General features: G+C 36.7%; 1 protein-coding gene across 1 annotated transcript in view; it reads left to right on the top strand.

Annotated features, from left to right (window-relative positions):
- THSD7A (thrombospondin type 1 domain containing 7A) overlaps nucleotides 1-18,715 on the top strand; it is a 277,288-nt gene that overhangs the window by 230,076 nt on the left and 28,497 nt on the right. The window contains exons 14-17 of the mRNA XM_004389354.1: nucleotides 5,271-5,449; nucleotides 8,222-8,227; nucleotides 9,871-10,004; nucleotides 15,924-16,077. Coding sequence (XP_004389411.1) covers nucleotides 5,271-5,449; nucleotides 8,222-8,227; nucleotides 9,871-10,004; nucleotides 15,924-16,077 — 473 coding nt within the window. The remainder of the gene's footprint in view (nucleotides 1-5,270; nucleotides 5,450-8,221; nucleotides 8,228-9,870; nucleotides 10,005-15,923; nucleotides 16,078-18,715) is intronic.

Raw genomic sequence — 18,715 nt, 5'->3', positions numbered from 1 at the left:
ACATTAATTTGGAAATGACTTTAGTCATTTTTATAGCTTGACTCTATTTATTAAACTATTACTATTAAAAACAAAACAAATTTTTACTGGCCCCAGTCAGGAAGTCATGACTTAGGCATTGGATACTATTTTATATGAATTCTTTTACTGGCTGTGCTGTAGGAAAGAGAGCATGGAATTTGAACTATGTCTCAATTCAAAATAGTGAGAGGGAGGGGGCTCATCTGCCTACCTCAAACCAAAAGTCAAAGTACCAGGTTTAAGTAGATCATTACAATGTATTTGAAGAATAGCTTTTTTTTTTAAATGAAGTAAATACAAGTATAAATTACTCCTTCAATCCTTTATTTGACTTCCCTCTGGATCATTGTCAATTTTCCGAAAACCTTCTCCAATATCAGAAGTATATTCAAAAGTAAGCATTAGCATCTTTTCTCCATCCCCAAAGTTTCACAAGTAAAAGACAACTAGGACATCTATCCTCCAAAAGCATATCTGAGAAAAATTCCCACCTTTTGAAGATTCTTTCATTGTATCCTGCTCTTCATACTAAATATGTGATCTCACTTTAAAAAAAAAAAAATTCCATTTCATACTTCAGTTACAATTAGGTGATATAATATTCATATCTCTCATAGCACTCCTAGGAATACATCTAACAGAAATGAATATATATGTTCACCAAAAGACATATTTTAGAATGTGCATAGCAGCGTGGTTAATAATTGCCCCAAAATGAAAACTACCCAAATGCTCATCAACAATAGAATGAATGAATAAGCCATAGCATATTCACACAGTAGAATACTACACATCAGTGTGAATGAACAGTCTTCAATGGAATGCAACAATATAGATGAATATCACATCACAATGCTGAGTGAAGGAAGGCTGGAACAAACAAGTATACGTGGTGTGATTCCATTTACATAATTTTTTTAAATTAAGATTACATCTTGAAAAGCGGAGACAGTGATTTCCCTTGTGAGAAGGAGTAGTGGTTAGAAGGAAGCACAAAGGAGGGCTCTGGGGCGTTGGTTTCATAGATGTGTTCAGTATGTGAACATTCACTGAACTTTACACTTCCAAAAGGTACACTTTTGTTGTTGTTAGCTGCTGTCATTGTGACCTCATGCACAATGGAATGAAATGCTGCCCAGTCTTTCACCATCCTATGATTGATTGCGGTTCAGACCCTTGTGATCCATAAAGTTTCTATTGGCTGATTTTTGCAAGTAGATCACCAGACCTGTCTTCCTAGTCCATCTTAGTCTGGAAGTTCTGCTGAAACCTGTTCAACATCATAGCAATATGCAAGCCTCCACTGACGGATGGTGGTTGCACATGAGTTGCATTGGCTAGAAACCAAACCCAGTTTTTCTGCTTGGAAGGTGAGAGTTCTACCACTGAACCACCATTGTCCTCCCTTTTTTGTACGTTGTTGTGTGCTGTGGAGTCAATTCTGACTCACAGCACCCTATAGAACAGAGTAGAACTGCCCCCATAGGGTTTCCTAGGCTGTAATCTTTAAAGGAGCAAATATCCAAGTCTTCTCTTACACAGGGCTGTTCATGGCTTCAAACCACCAACCTTTCAATTAGCAGCTGAGCACTAAATTTAAAAGCAGGTAATGCATATCTTTGACAAAAGTATGAGAGATAATATGTGGGAAAAAATACCACAAATTCACTTCTCTTCCAGATTTTACTGGTTCTGCCTGTGTATAAAGAGTGTTCCCTAACTTAGGTCCTACACACTTGCATACACAAATGAGTACAGTTAAACTGGGGAACCTAAATAAGATTAATGGATTATATCAATGCCAATATCCTGGTGGAAATTATACTACAGTTACCATTGAGGAAAACTGGAAAAAGTGTACAAGGGACCTCTCTATTATTTCTTATAATTGCATGTGATCTACAGTTATCTGTATAAAAATGTCAATTATAAAAGAGGGGGAGCTGAATAAGTGCAAGAAGATATATTAATCCCTCTCCACAAAAAAAAAGAAAAGAAAAAACCATATCAGAATATCCAGGGGAAGGGCATGTGTCCCAGGTAATTTTATGATGAGGTAAGCCTGGCAAATACTATACAATAAATTGCTTAGAATTTTAGCACTACTTCAATCCAGGACTGTTTGGGCATAAGTTTACAGAATTCATTTGCCATTTTAGTTTAAATGGTGTCTGATTTCCCCATAATAAAATAAGTCAATACTTACTTATTGGTTCTCTTTTAAATCTACCTATAATAAAAGAATAAAATAGCTAGGAATAAATTTAACAAAACAAATGGGAGACTTTTACACTGGAAACTACAAAACATCATTGAAAGTAATTAAAGAGGACATAACTAAATGGAAAGACAGCTCATGTACGTGAATTGTTAAGATGACAGTACACTTAACCAAATTGATCAACAGATTCAACACAATTCTAGATTTGATTCAAAATCCCAGTTGCCTTTTTTGAAGAAATTGACAAGTTCACCCTAAAATTCATATGGAAATGCAAGGGACCCAGAGGAATCAAAATTACCTCAAAAAAGAACAAAGTTCTAGGACTCATACTTCCTGATTTCAAAACTTACTACAATGTTACAGTGATCAAAACAATGTAGTACTGACATAAGGATAGACATAAAGATCAATGCAATGGCGTTGAGAGACCAGAAGTAGACCCTTACATTTGTGTTCAGCTGATTTTCAACAAGGGTGCCAAGACAATTCAATAGAGGAAGAATAGTCTTTTGAACAAATGATTCTGGGACAACTGGATATCTACATGCAGAGGAATGAAGCTGGGCCCTATCTCATAACATATATAAAAAATTGACTCAAAATGGATCATAGGCCTAAATGTAAGCACTAAAACTACAAATTCTTAAAATAAGACATAGGCTTCAATCTTTGTGACATTGAATTAGGTAATGGTTTCTTAGAGATGACATCAAAGCACAAGCAACCAAAGAAAAAATAAATTGGACTTTAAATTTTAAAACTATTATGCTTCAATCAACACTATCAAAAAGGTGAAAAGATAACCCAAAGAATGAGAGAAACTATTTGCAAATCATATATCTGATAAGGGGCTTATACCCAGGATACATAGACAACTCTTATAACTTAACAATAAAAAGAAAAATAACCCTATTAAAATGTTGGCAATGGATTCAAATAGACATTTCTCCAAAAAAGACATACAAACGGCAATACAGTAAGCCCATGAAAATATGATCCACATCATTAGTCATTAGGGAAATGCAATTCAAAACCACAATGTGATCCTACTTCATACCCACCAGGATGGCTAAAATCAAGCAGTCAGATAATAAAACGTGCTGGCAAGGATGTGGAGAAATTGGAATGCTCATACACTGTTGGTGGGAATGTAAAATGGTGCAGCCACTTTAGAAAACAGTTCGGCACTTCCTCAAATGGTTAAACTATAGTTACCATTAAAAAAAACAAAAACAAAAAACCTTGCCATCCAGTCAATTCTGGCTCATAGCGACCCTATAGGACAGAGTAGAACTTCCCCATAGGGTTTTCAAGGAGCGGCTGGTGGATTTGAACTGCCGACCTTTTGTTTAGCAGCCATAGCTCTTAACCACTGTGCCACCAGGGCTCCACAGTTACCATATGACCTAGCAATTCCACTCCTAGTATATACTCAAGAGAAATGAAAACATATGCTCACATAAAAACTTGTGCACAAATGTTCATAGCAACATTATTTATACTAGCTAAAAATTAGGAACAACCCAGATGTCCATGAACTGATGATTGAATAAACAAAATGAGGTTTATTATTAGGTAGCTGTAAAAAGAAATGAAGTATCAGTACATGCTACAACATGGAGGAACCTTGAAAACATTACGCTACGGGAAAGAAGCCAATCAGAAAAGAACAAATAATGTATGACTCCATTTATATAAAATGTCCAGAGACGTTTCATATAATGAAATCCATAGAATAGAAAGTAAATTATTGGTAACCAGGGGCTGAGGAGAGGGAAGACTGGTGAATGACTGCTAATGGGCATGGGGCTTCTATTTGGGGTGATAAAAATATTATAAAATTAGATATGATAGTTGTGTAACTATGACTATACCAAAAACCACTGTATTGTACAATTTGACTTTTATGGTATATGAATTATATCTCAATATTTTTTAATCTACTTAGAGCTCCCTATTATAAAATGTTTATATTATAATCGTTTTCAAAGTCGAACCTCTGCCATTGATGTAAAATGCTAAAGCAGAGTATTGCCTTGTCTCAGGAATGACCTTGCCCAGCAGAAGGGGTATTATAGAGACCATCCAGGTATTTGACCCTTAACCAGAGGAAATTTGCTTTTTCTGCACATCTGCCTTGAGAACAATGGTGACAGATTGATATTCTTGAATGCAAGTTGGTAGTGAGAGTCTGTTCAAAGATGATGTTCCAATTTCATAAAAGAAATCTGTAGACTATTTATGTAACTGGCTGTGTGATTTGATGAAATGAGTCCTGAACTAGTCCTCAGAAAGCCTTTTCCCATTCCTTACTGTGTAAGGACTTAAATCAGTTATCTTTCTGCATTTGTTTTCTTATCTGTCCAGTAGACTATCAATATCTACTCAACACATTCATAAGATTTTCAAAAGAATCAAATGGGTACAAGATGTGAAGGTGTTTTGAAATTGACAGCACTGTGAAAATATGAGACATTATTTATTTAACATCCTTCATTTTTCCTTCTTCAGATTTGATTTTCAAAGAAGGGTAAACATAAGGTGCTAAGTTAAATGATTCCTTTTGGATTTGATTGAGAGGGACTGGCTTTTCTTCTTGAGGAAAAATGTTGCGTAGACTGAGAAACCTGAACTTGTTTGACATTAACAGATAGGGTTTTATAGAGAACTGTGTTGTAATTTTTTTTTTTTAATGTATCATTCGGGCAGCATGAGAAGGATATGGAAGCAGACAGGTTATTGTCAATTAAACACGAGCTGTCAGAAAGTCAGAAATGTTGAAATATGGTGAGCATGAATCCTAAGCAGATCATATGGCAGCTGCTCAGCTGTTATTTTAACAGAATCGCTGTATGTGTCATTTTCCTGCAGAATTTAATTCGAGTCCCTAACAAAGGAGACATCTCTGCATTTGCATGCTGTTGTCAAGTCAAACTTGGACCTTCTTAATGAGCTAACGTGGCAGGTAGTATTGGAAGAGCAACATGGGAAGTCATGGTTCTTTCTCTCAATGTCATCCACTCAGGTTACATTGAAGAGGCCTGCATCATCCCCTGCCCCTCAGACTGCAAACTCAGTGAGTGGTCCAACTGGTCTCGATGCAGTAAGTCTTGTGGGAGTGGTGTGAAGGTTCGGTCTAAATGGCTGCGTGAAAAACCATATAATGGTGGAAGGCCCTGTCCCAAACTGGACCATGTCAACCAGGTATTTTCTATCACTGAGAATATTAAAATATTGTTTAGAGTCACAGTGATCTATTTTTCCTCCAACATCAAGAATAAATTATGGTCCCTGAATAAAATATTCAGCCCGTTTTATCTTTAAAATGCCTGAGTAAATACATGTATGTTATTAAAATCCTAAACTAAATTTATTATCTCTGTATTCTCAGGAGATTTAGCAACCTATGTATGCATATGTATAAAATTCAGTAACACATAAATATATATATATTTAATAACCTATATATGTGTGTGTATATATATATGTGGTTTATATGGGCCCTTTTATATATATATGTATATGATGTCTTCTTACTAAATCTCCTGAGAATACAGAGATAATAAATATGGTTTAGGATTTTAATAATATACATATATATAAATATAATTCAATGGAAAGAAAAATGACACCTACCTTTGAAATAATGTCTAAGTATTTAATCTGTCATAAAATTGTACCTAACTTGTGTGCTAAGAGCAAGATTGTCTCACTCTTGAGAGTTCCTCTAGACTCTCAGAAAGACATTCCAATTACCAACTACTGATATCAAGCTTAAATTAAAGTTGGAGAAAGTATATGGGTTTGGTTGGAAAATTAGGAAATATGTAGTTATTTAAATTTGTTTGATATAAGTTTGAGGAAAAAATTTTAAATGCTCTCAAATTCACTGTAAGTATGCTCTCTATCATTTTGGTTGTTGACCTGTTTTATTTGGAACTTTATTTAACTTTGAATACATGGTTCATTAGCCATTGTTAATAGTTGTTCTTGTTTTATTGGAGATAAAAAGTAAAAAGGCTAGTCAAGGGAATTTTGACTAACTTAAATGTAATAAAATATGTGTCAGACAATTATGTTTGGCCTACCTGTGAATTAACAGAGTGAATTTCAATAGTATGTGTAAACATTAAGATGTGTATTTAAATTTAAGATGCAATTAAATGAATCAAGCCCTTAATTAAGTATATAGATACATTGCATGCATACAAACCAGAAAAGCAAACCCGTTGCTGTCAAGTTGATTCTGACTCATAGCTACCCTATAGGACAGAGTAGCACTGCCCCATAGAGTTTCCAAGGAGCGGCTGGTGGATTTGAACTGCCAACCTTTTGGTTAGCAGCCAGCCTCTTAACCACCGCTCCACCAAGGCTTCTCATACATACATAAAACCACAAAACCAAACCCATTGCCATTGAGTAGAATTGGACTCACAGCGAGTCTACAGGGCAGAGTAGAACCGCCCCATAGAGTTTCCAAGGAGTGCCTGGTGGATTCAAACTACTGACTTTTTGGTTAGCAACCGTAGCTCTTAACCACTATACCACCAGGGTTTCCATACCTACATAGACTGCCTGATTTTAATCTCCAAACACTGCTTACCAGTATGCGTACTTTCCTTTCCAAATTAACCTAAATTTATTCATAACAACAAAAATGTATTGTAAAGAAAACAAAAGGACTTTTTTAATAAAGGAATTAAGGACAAAAAAAGCTGAAAATTAAATTCCCATTAAAAGAGTCTTGGTTTCTCCCACGAATTTGCTGAATTTGCCCTTTAAAGTCACTGAGAGTAGATACGACACTGTGCTGCCGCCATCTGTTGGTACTCAGGCTTACTTCTCACAGAGACATTTTATATTTCTACCATGCTAATGAAGAAAATTTAGTTCCATGACCCAAATTTTATAAATGTGAAACAGAATAACTGAAATGTAAGGTTTATCATACAAAAGAAAGTTTCTTTAAAAGTTTTTAAATGCTTGAATTTCCACTAGTAAATTTAAATTTTAATAAATTGTGATTCTCAGTCTTAAAAAATTCAACGTATGCTCATTAGACTTTAGTGTATATTTGTGTATATGTATATAGCCAGTCAGAGCTGCAATTAAAAAGTTGTGTTGGTTCAGCATTAACTTTAAGACTGCATTTCCAAAGGTTCAAGAACTTGTGCCAAGATGTCTTTGCTATAAAGTTTATAATCTATAAACAATTTCTCTGTCATTCACCAACAGTGATATAACCTGATGCAGAGTTTTATGGGGACATTTGTGTACTTTTATCAGCTTATTGGTGGTTTATCAAGACATTAGCAACTGAAAATCAAAGCTAAAAGAAGAAATAATAGATTCTTGAACATTTGATTTTGAGCATAGATGTTCTACATTAAAAAAAAAAGAAACTTCTGGGGATTTTGGTATTAGTAAAATATTTAGGAAAAGTAAAGAATATGCAAAGTTTTTTGTTCACATGGGTAATTGTAAGTCACATAAATTTTTGCTACAATTATACATTCTTCCATACAGTAATTGGTGAGCTGTTCACTTAAGAATAGTCTCCAAGATTTCATTTTTCATTTACTATGAAATATGGTTTGATGAATTGATTTAGACAGATAGTAGGTAAATGGCCATTCAGCCTTGGATCATAAATTATTTGCAGTCATTTATCAATTCCCTACAATCTGTATTTCGAGTTCTACTCAGTTTTCTAAGACTTCTTCTGTTGCTCATCTCCTTTCCTCGGCTGTGCTGTTTGCGATCTTAATTTGTGTGTCTTTTCAACAATAATAGTGAACTGTTTTTTATTTCCCAAGATATAAGAAAAATGTTCTAATTCTTTACCCAAAAAAGTAGGCTTTTATATATAGATAATACTCAAAAGTTAGATTATGGGTTCTTCTGATAATTTACCGACGTACTTACTTATCTTTTATTTTTCTCCCCTTTCTTCATTCCTGGTGATTACTACTCCAGGCTCAGGTAAGAACTCTTGAACCCCAAGGTTCATAATACGGGGGGTTTTTTTGTTTGTTGGTTGGTTTTTCCTTTTTGCTGTTGATTTCTTTTCCCACTATTGTCTTCTATCTTTTACAGGAAGAAAGTATCACATTTTCCATAAAACTTCTGTTTTGCAGATGTTCCCTTGTATTACCTGGCACAGTCATCTGTGTTTTCTCATTTTAGTATCAGGGGTGGATGTGAAGGGGTTGGGGAGAAGAGGCTTCATTTCACCAGTCTTGCAAGGCAATGACACCCCTTATTAATGCTCTCATGCTTTTCAGAGGGAGAGGTTAAAGATGAAGATGGGCTGAAAAATGAGTGGGTAGAGATTGTTCTGGGCTAATTTGTATTCTCTTAAAGGGAAGAGATTAAAATGAAAGCCATGAAAAGATTAGGAGCAATGGCATTTCCTCTTCAATTATTTACTTCCCACAAGCTGTAGGGTAGTGTTTTACCCTGAGGTATTTACTCTGATTTTAATACAGTACCCAGTAGTGAATGTGATCATTACAGCAATAATTGTAGAGTCTTACTCCAGTAGTCCAAATTTTTTATTCCTGTTTGGAATAGGTCTACTTTATCACTTTGCTTGGATTTTTAGTCCACTGAAGTTAGCACAAAAGAATGGCTCCAAAGAACTGCTTAAATTTATATTTTCTGAAATGAGTTCCATAAAACATTCGTATGTTATAGTTTGTGTGTATGTGTGTATATAAAATAAGAAATAGATCATTATGAAAATATTGTATAAGTCATTTTTCTTTAATAGTTGAGTTGACTCTTGCTGTGGATTGTGGGCAATTTATTTCCTTTATTTAATAATTCTTCTCACTGAGAAAAGAGCATAATTGGTTCATTGTTCTAAAAATCCTGAAACCAAACATACCACCCCAAATATGGAGCTGAGAGTCCTTATGGACACCAGAGCACAGACAAAAATTTGCTCTGTGTCCTGTGGCCCTTGCTGCTGCTGGGCTGTAACTGTGTAACGTAAGGCCTGTTTCAGATCTGGCTTCCAAGCCAATGTGATTGAGGATTAATTTTAAGGGGGATTTATTTCATATTATTTACATTTTAATATAGTTTCATGTATGGAACACAAAAATATAAATCCTATTATCATACATATTTGGGGAGGAAACAGATCACTTTATATTTATCTGGAAAATGGCTATTTTTACATACTCATTGAATTCATTCATTCATTTATCCATTCATTCATTTATTCAACCTATCTTTATTGAGTGCCTAAAATATGAACACCTTGGGCTAGATACTGAAGTCACACAAAACTGTGAACAAAGCAGATAGTCCAGGAAATTATAATATAGTGTGGCAAGGGTCAGCCCAGGAAAAGTGCGTAATGTACCTGATGTGACTCAGTGGGTCAGATCTACACCTGCAGCGTAATAGCGGAGCTACAGAATATAACAGTTAGCCCTGCCTTTTCCCACTACACTGTTGAGAGGTTTCTCCGTACTCCTGTTTTAGAATAATGAACAATAAGGGAGAGGAATAAAAGTAGCGAAACAATAATTTAATGATTGTTATTATGTGTCAGTCTTCCCATGAACTCTCACTGGGTTCCCTGAGGCATTCATTGAGAACCTGATGTGTTTCAGGTGTATGAGGTCGTCCCATGCCACAGTGACTGCAACCAGTACATATGGGTCACAGAGCCGTGGAGTGTCTGCAAGGTGACTTTTGTGAACACTCAGGAGAACTGTGGAGAGGGCGTGCAAACCAGAAAAGTGAGGTAAGGACACTGCTTAATTACACAGAGAAGCAAATGCACAACCATCTCCCAACTTCAAAAGTGCCACCATCAGCATTCACTCCTTCACAATCACCTGAATAGAGTTGTCGTTGATTTTATTTTTAAGGAATCTATGTTCTTGGAAAAGTCTAAGGAGATCTTTTTCAAGCAGCAGCTTATGATATTCTGGCCTTATGTAGGGTCCCTATGAGTTGGAATCTACTCGACAGCAATGGTTTTTATTGTTGTTGATGATGATGATTTGGGAAGTTTCCCTTCAAGATACATTTGAAGGGAAGGAGCAGCACATTGAAAATGAGCTGATCTAATGCAGATTTTCAGCCACAATCATTTCTTTTCTTGTAGGCCAGATATATTTCTAACTGCATTTTAATGGTCATCTATTATAAACACCTGCTCCTTTAGACCGAACTGGCTAATTTTTAACACTTTCACCCCCTCCAGGAAGTCTTCCCTGAAACCCCAGCCTGGCTAATACTTCTCGTTTATTGTTCTATAGCTACACTGTTCAATATGTGACTCTTTCAAATTAAGTTTAAACTAATTAAAAGCAAATAAAATTAAAGTTGCATTTCTTCAGTCACACTAGCCATATTTCAAGTGCTCAAAAGTCACATGTGACTAGGAGCTATTCCTTGGACAGTGCAGATGTAGAATATTTCCATCATCACAGAGCATTCTGTTGGCTAGTGTTGTTAGATCATGCCCTATATACCTCTCATTGTGGTTAAAACATCAATTTACATGTGTGTCATCTTCACTAAACTCTGTGTTTCTGTAAACAGGGACTCTGTGATATTTGTAGGAATTCCCTCACACCTAACACGAATTTGCTACTCATTAAATTCACCATACAGCATCTGCCATATGATTCTCACAGGGTTCTAGACCCAGTGAAACAAGTACATGAGGTTTTGTTATCTCGATTTTATAGATTAGATTCAGAAGTACTGAATGACTTACCAAGAATATAAACTTAGCAACGTGGCCGAGTTAACATTCAAAATCAAGTCTCCTGTCATTCTTTGTAATGTAGCAGTTTCTTCTAACCCTGTTCAGTGAAACACAGTAAAGACAAACATAAAAACATCCAGAACTTAATAACCTATGTTGTGAAGAAGCTCATTCTTACCCATAACTTTCCTTTCATGTTTTACTTTAAGATTCATATTTCTGAATCTGTTTCAGTAGAAAAGATGAACGAATTAACCTGTGTGTCATAAAACCTTTGCACAGAAACCTATGAGTAACTGTTTCCAGTAGAAATAATTCCTGTTACTTTTTTAACAAGTGAAAAAAACAGAGATTCTTTTTCCCACCATTCTCCTTCAAAGTTAAGATTTTCTTCAAAAATTTAAAAACATTTTCCTTAAATTAAGAATTTGATCAGGTTGATTTTTTGTTAATAAAAAAAAAGTTACAATGAAAGGACTACTGTTTTTCAGCTTTCCTTTCAACTATCTGTGTACATGTTGCTTTTTTTTTTTTTTTTTGCTTTGTCTATAGATAGTTCTAACGTTTCCAAAAAAGTAACTTTTCAGAGCAACTTACTTTTCCAGTAGCTATCTGTAATGCAAATAGAGAAAAGAGAAGGTCAGTATTGACTGTGGTCTCTAATCATGTAATAATGTTCCTGTTTGTTTACTGATTGAGTAGTTCACCTTCCTAACTTTATCCTCTGCTAATTAAGGTCAAAAAGTCCTGCTTAGATGCAAACATTGGATGACATTCAGTATAGATGAATCTATAAGAGAGCAAGTTTCCATTTATCCTCAGCCTCATTCTTCCTCTTTTAGAATGGTATAGTATACCAAGATTGGGTAGTGGAAGTGGTCTGCCCTGGTAGGAGGGGGTATCTTATCACTGGCATTATTTAGAATTGCCAGCACCTAGTGATAATTAAAAAGAAGAAGATTTAATTAGTCTTATTGTTGCTTTTGAATTCTCTGCAGAAAATGTTCCCCCCTTATTGCTAGACCTATGGTGGCCCTCTGGTCTTATCCTTTGCCCCCTGCCTCCCACCACTTGGTTCTCCACCATGTATTTCTAATGCAGTTCAATTTTCCCCCAGCATAATTCTCTCCCCTACGAAAAGAAGAAAGGCTAAAAATTTTAAAAAAGTAAATGAATTAAAAGTTCCTTCCCCTAGGCTTGAAACTTGATCAAAACATATATTCTAGGATGATAAAAGATCATTAATATAAAATAAAATAAAACCAATAAATAATTTGAATGTTCAACAATAAGGATTTTTTTTTTTTAGTAAATTGTGACACATTCAAGGAATGGAATTCCAATGTACTCATTAAAAATTATATCTTAAAGGAATATTTAATGGCACAGGAAGAGGTTCATAATGTATAGTTGATTTTTTCTCTTAATTGGTACAAATAGTGGAAGTTTCCTCCTTTTTATGAAAGGAAAATATATGTTTATAATAGTCTATTTATGAGTGGATAATAGTCTATTAAGAGTATCTCTGAGTGATAGAATCATGGAAATTTTATGATTTCTTCTGATTTTTCTAAAATGAATATATTACCTGGATAATAATTTTAAAAAGAATGAGAAAACCCTTTGTAAATAAAGCTCCATACATTTTATGTACATAACTTCTTAATATAGAATTGGACATATTTTTTTAACTCTGGATCAACAGGTAATTTTGCAAGTTAATCCCAGTACCTTGTGTCAGTATCTAACATGAATGCAGGCTTTCCTTAGCAACAAATTAAACTACTGAGCATTGAAATAGCCCATGTCTGTCCATATCCTCTCTAAGCTGCTGTCAACAGAACATTTTTTAAAATGCCGTTGAAGGTAGAACCTTTTGCTGGGAGTCTAAAATTCTGCCTAAGAATTTTTTTTTTTTTTTTATTTTGCTTTAAGTGAAAGTTTACAATTCAAGTTAGTCTCTCATATAAAAATTTGTACATACATTGTTATGTGACCCAAGTTACTCTCCCTGTACTGTGACAGCACGCTCATCCTTTCCATCCCTGATTTCCCGTATCCATTCAACAAGCTCCTGACCCTCTCTGCCTTCTCCTCTCACCTCTGGACAGGAGCTGCCCATTTAGTCTCAAGTATCTACTTAAGCTAAGAAGCACACTCTTCACGAGTATCGTTTTATGCCCCATAGTGCAGTCTAATCTTTGTGTGAAGAGTTGGCCTTGGGAATGGTTTTAGTTTTGGGCTAATGGAGAATCTGGGGGCCATGTCTTCTGGGGTCCCTCCAGTGTCAATGAAACCATTAAGTCTGGTCTTTTTACTAGAATTTGAGTTCTGCACCCTACTTTTCTCCTGCTCCATCAGGGGCTTTCTGTTGTGTTCCCTGTCAGGGTAGTCATTGGTGGTAGCCAGGCACCATCTAGTTCTTCTGGTCTCAGGCTGATGAAGTCTCTGGTTTATGTGGCCCTTTCTATCTCTTGGGCTAATACTTTGCCTAAGAAACTTATAATTCAATTTTTCTTTCAAGAATTAAATCATATACATAATAACCTCTGTATTTTTTATGATTGCTTTTTTTATATATTTATCCAATATACAGAAAGATGCAGAGGTTAATTTGTTCTTTTTCAGGTTATAAATTATGACATGACCAACAGCACAGTTTTCCAGCCTTTGAATTTATCCCACAGGAAAATGACATTTCCCTTAAATGTGGCAGTCCAGTATAGAAAGATGATTCTGTACAGCAGGTTTGTAAAGATGCAATGTCCCTACTGATTATAAATCCATGAGAACGGTTGGGAGTCTAGGTTAAATTGGTAATGTACGTCAGCTGACGGTTTAAAACATTGCAATGGGTTTGAGAGGCTTAAGAGCTCAATCTTTCCTTATCATCTCCTGCAGTACGGTTCTCTTCCCAAACCCATTAATTGGTTGACCTTCTCTGATTTATAGATGAGAGATAAAGTTTTTCTCCTCTACTAGAAAAGTACCCAGAGAGATTATTAACTACGGTAAAAATGAAGTCAGGTACTAGTCACATTAGATTCCCAAGAGATAAGTAAAGAGCCCTTCACATCTGCTTATAATAGAATAAAATTGAATATGATGTTTGAGTTTGTTCTGTTAGAAAGAAAAAAATAACAATACAAAAAATTTCAAGACATAGGAGGATCCTGTCAAAGAAAAATTTGCACTGGACAATATTAAAACAGGCAAGGATGATTTTATTTACAAGAGATTATTGCAAAAAGTGTGTAGGGGGGTGACTATTCTGATGTCGCAATTGGGGAGAAAGACCAGAACTAAGTCTGATTTGATTCAAATCTGAAGCAGAGGCTGAGGAGAAAAGAAAAAAAAAAACCTACCAATTGCCATCAAGTTGATTCCAACTCATGGAGACCGTATGTGTGTCAAAGTAGAACTGTGCTCCATAGGGTTTTTAATGGCTGGCTTTTCAGAAGTAGGTTTCCAGGCCTTTCTTCTAAGGCACCTCTGGGTGAACTCGAACCTCCAACCTTTAAGTTAGGTTGTTAAAAGCTGGGATGGATAGCCATAGGAAGAGCACTGAAGAAAATTAAGAGGGGTTGATCACTGGGATGGGAGCTTAAGATTAGAACAATTTGGCTTGAAATATGTCCTCTCTTGTGATAAAGCAGCCTGGATTTTGGGAGACTTGGGGAGAGGGAGATCCTTAAGGGACTCTCTGGTTAGGTGCCTGTTGTTGGTGTGTGCCATCCAGTCAATTCCAACTCATAGCAACCCTACGTGATAGAGTAGAACTGCCCCATATTGGTTTCCTTGGCAGTCATCTTTATGGAAGCAGAACACGAGGTCTTTTCTCCCTTGGAATGGTTAGTGGGTTCCCTTTCAGTTAACAGCTGAATACTTAACCACTGCACTACTAGGGCTCCTTGGTTAGGTGCCTGGAGATTGTACAGACTGCTAGAGAGAGGAAAGTCAGGCATGTATTTATAAACAGGAGACCGTTAAGCCTGTCTTGGTCAATTCTTTGCAGTAAACCATTTTCCAGAACTCAAAGAGTAGGAGGATTTCTTTAACCATTGTTGCTCTCCAGGATGATACAGCTAGGGTAAAACTTAACTTTCTCATTTCAAACACTCACACTTAGAGAATTTGTGCTCTCCCTATTGTAATTGCCGTTTTACTTCCAACTTTTTTTTTAAGGCTATAAAAGTTAGCAATAGGTGCAAGCTTAAATTACCTTTAAAATGAAAAAAACTGATAAATACCTCCAGTTACATTTGGAAACACTTATTGAAATCTCTCACTAGTGTGCCTAGCCTTCTACTGTATATGAGTCAACTCTGCATAATCTACAGAATCCACCATTTTCTTGGAAAGAAAAAAAATGCATTGTGTTCTAAAATTACTGGCCCTCTATGAAGCTCTTTGGAACACTCTTCCTTATTTTCCACATCATAAACCAAACAAACAAACCCGTTGCCATGAAGTCAATTCTGACTCATAGCGACCCTACAGGACAGAGTAGAACTGCCCCATAGAGTTTCCAAGGAGCAGCTGGTGGATTCAAACTGTCCGCCTTCTGAGTAGCAGCCAAACGCTTAAACCACCGCACTACCAGGGCTCCTCCACATCATATATGAGTGTCAATGGCCCTCTCCTTCTAGAGGAAGCTCATGTGACATTCATTGCTTACACACACAAGGTGATTATTATTTTTAAAAAGCATGACCATGTATGCAAGCATAAATATTTAAATCGTGCTGAAACACTACAAGTATTTATGGGAGGCAGAGATTCTTTTAAGTCTTGGTTTTTTGGAGAATTTTGATTTATTAAATGCAAAGCTTCCTGCCCCCCCCCCAACCCATGATGACATCTTAAGGAAAACCACCTGTCCTATAGACTGACCATTGTTCCAGCTGTCCCAGTTGCTTCACTGATAAGTGTGTTTTCTTTTAGGTGTATGCAGAACACAGCAGACGGCCCTTCTGATCACGTAGAGGATTACCTCTGTGACCCAGAAGAGATGCCTCTTGGCTCTAGAGAGTGCAAATTGCCATGCCCCGAGGACTGTGTGATATCTGAATGGGGTCCATGGACCCAGTGTGCTTTGGTGAGATGATTAACTCTTATTAATATGGAGTTTGCTTAATTCTTTAGCACTAACTCTTTAAAGATATTATTAAGAAAATAAGAAAATCCGATGTGGAATCTGTTTGTGTGCTTTATTTACCAAAGCCAGGTGTGCTGCTTTGGCCATTTCAAGACCGTGTCATTTAAAGTCAGCAATATCTGCCTCACACTAGAACAGCTTGAGATCTTGCAAGCTTTAAGTTCCTTCTCCACCAGCCTCTTCTCACAGCCCCAAATGCCTTCAGTCTGGCCTGTCAATACACAGCATGTTAAAAACTGCAGTGGAGATAATGAACCCCTCCAGGTAAAAACAAACAAACAAACAAAAAGGGTTGGATCGCTAGTAAAGGTACTTTTAGTGGTATCAGATTATTACCATCCCTTGCTTCTTGCCCAATCCATTTTATTTAAATGGTAGGAATAATCTTTCACACAGTGGGGGTACTGCACCATGAGTATTGATACTAAAATGCAAGAGAAAGTGGGCAAGAAACAGAGTAGAAAGGATCAAGCAGCGCATCAGTGAATCTCTGTTGCACGCTGACCCTACATCTCTTTGTACTTGGGAAGCCAGCTGAGTTTAAAATCACACGAAGTTTCTGGATTTCAAAAGCCAGTAGGGGCTCTTCCACAGAACTCTGGGAAGAGAGTTATTTGAAACAGGACTGGCTGCTGAGGGAGGAAATGTGACTTACCTTGGGCACCTTTGTAAAGTACATTTCCAAACAGCATCACAGGCATGGGAAAAATACATTTAATGTGGAAACAGTTTGCTCAAGGACAATACAGGAGAGTTTTTAAAAAGAGTTTATGATGCATATTTTTCAAGGAGAAATTAATTTTCCATCTCAGTGTTAACATTATTAAAGATGCTGATTGGTAGCCAAGTGAGACAGAAGGAGCAACACAAGGCTGGCGGTGGACTTGGATACAGGGTAGAATAAACTGTTTCACAGGGTATGCAAATGATTTTCTATCCTAATCCCATGGCATCGGATCTGAAGTTACCCCTGATAGGTGGACTGCATTCTACAGTCTGAACATGTTTATAATTGTGAGATTCTTATTGCCACACACTGTGTTGCAAAGAGATTCCATTTTTATGAAGCAGGGAGATATTGAACTAGGACCCTTTCTTAAAAGGGGTTCTGATAACCAGAAACCACTAAACTGCAACTTTGCCCATTTGGTTTCTGTTATAAATGACCAAAGGTGATCATCTTTAGAAGAATAATTGAGGCTCCACCATGTAAAAAGGAGAATTGGTAAAACGTGCTGTGTGTTCCTGTTTAACTAGTTAAATAGCTGTGCCTCTTGGTTTGGGCTTTATATGTTACCTTTTATTCATCTTGTTTCCTCACTCTAGCCTTTATTAAACCAGAGGCTGGGGGGTGGGGGAGCAGAAGGGTCTCTTGCCCCTGGGCACAAGTCCAGGGGGGTGCCAGATGAGGCACGGAATGACATTCTGAGGTGCCACAAATATGAAAGGTGCCTGACTTGGGCAGCTGGACAAGAGTGGGGGAGGCATTTCTGCTGAAGAGTCACCATTGTCAATATCTATTCATCTTGAAATTGAGAGGGTGGGGTACGCAACTTAGAGATTGCCCCCGGGTGCTCATTACCCTCCACTACATCCCTGCATTGAGTAAAGAATTTTTTATCTACCAGGGACTGTGTTAGACGCAGAGAATACACAGGTATACATGACATAAGTCTTGTCTCAGTACACTCACATTCCAGACAGGGACAAGGCCTTTATATAATTCACATTCTATAGGGCAGTAGGTGTTATTCTAGGAGCACTGGTGGCATAATGGTTAAGTGCTCAGCTGCTAACTGAAAGGTCGATGGTTTAAACCCACCAGCCGCTCCACGGCAGTCTGCTTCCATAAAGATTACAGCCCAGGAAACCCGATGGGGTACTTCTACTCTGTCCTGTTGGGTTGCTAAGAGTTGGAATCAACTGAACGGCAGCAAGAATTGTTATTCTGGTGGTATGACCAAAATGCAGTGGGAGCGGAGAAGGAAGCAATTATTTCAGACCTTGAAAAGTCAAAGGAAACTTGTCCCTGGCTGTCTCCTGTCCTTGGAAACCAAATGTTTTCAGAACAAGACTGTGCCAGTAGGATAATGGCATGTCAGGCTTTCTAGGTGCTAAATTGTGTTTATGTGCAAGTGTATGTATGCACTGGGATAACAAAGGTTACTAACAGCTAGATGGTTATTGAAAGTTACCCTTAAATCAGTTTTATTTCAAGTCTAAGAGATTATATTATAAAATATATTAAATATTTATTATAATTTCTGTATTAGCATTCTACAATAATATATATGCTGTATGTCTGTGTGTGTTTGTGTGATGTATGTGTATTTGATACATAGAATCATGGAATCTTGTAGCTAGATAGGGCATCAGTATCTCATTGAACACCTTCATTAATAGTTTCTAAAAAACTGAGATGGTTACGAGGGTGGGGAGGGAGGGTGAGGGTTATTTACTAACTAGATAGTAGATAAGAATTTTCTTAGGTGAATGGAAGGACAGCACACACTACAGGGGAAGTCAGCACAACTGGACTAAACCAAAGCTAAGAAGTTTCCTGAATACAATCAAACAC

This window comes from Trichechus manatus, unplaced genomic scaffold, assembly GCF_000243295.1.
Source record: "Trichechus manatus latirostris isolate Lorelei unplaced genomic scaffold, TriManLat1.0 scaffold00242, whole genome shotgun sequence".
Taxonomy (NCBI): domain Eukaryota; kingdom Metazoa; phylum Chordata; class Mammalia; order Sirenia; family Trichechidae; genus Trichechus; species Trichechus manatus.
The sequence above is the reverse complement of the archived record's forward strand: the minus strand, read 5'-3'. Positions and strand labels throughout refer to the sequence as shown.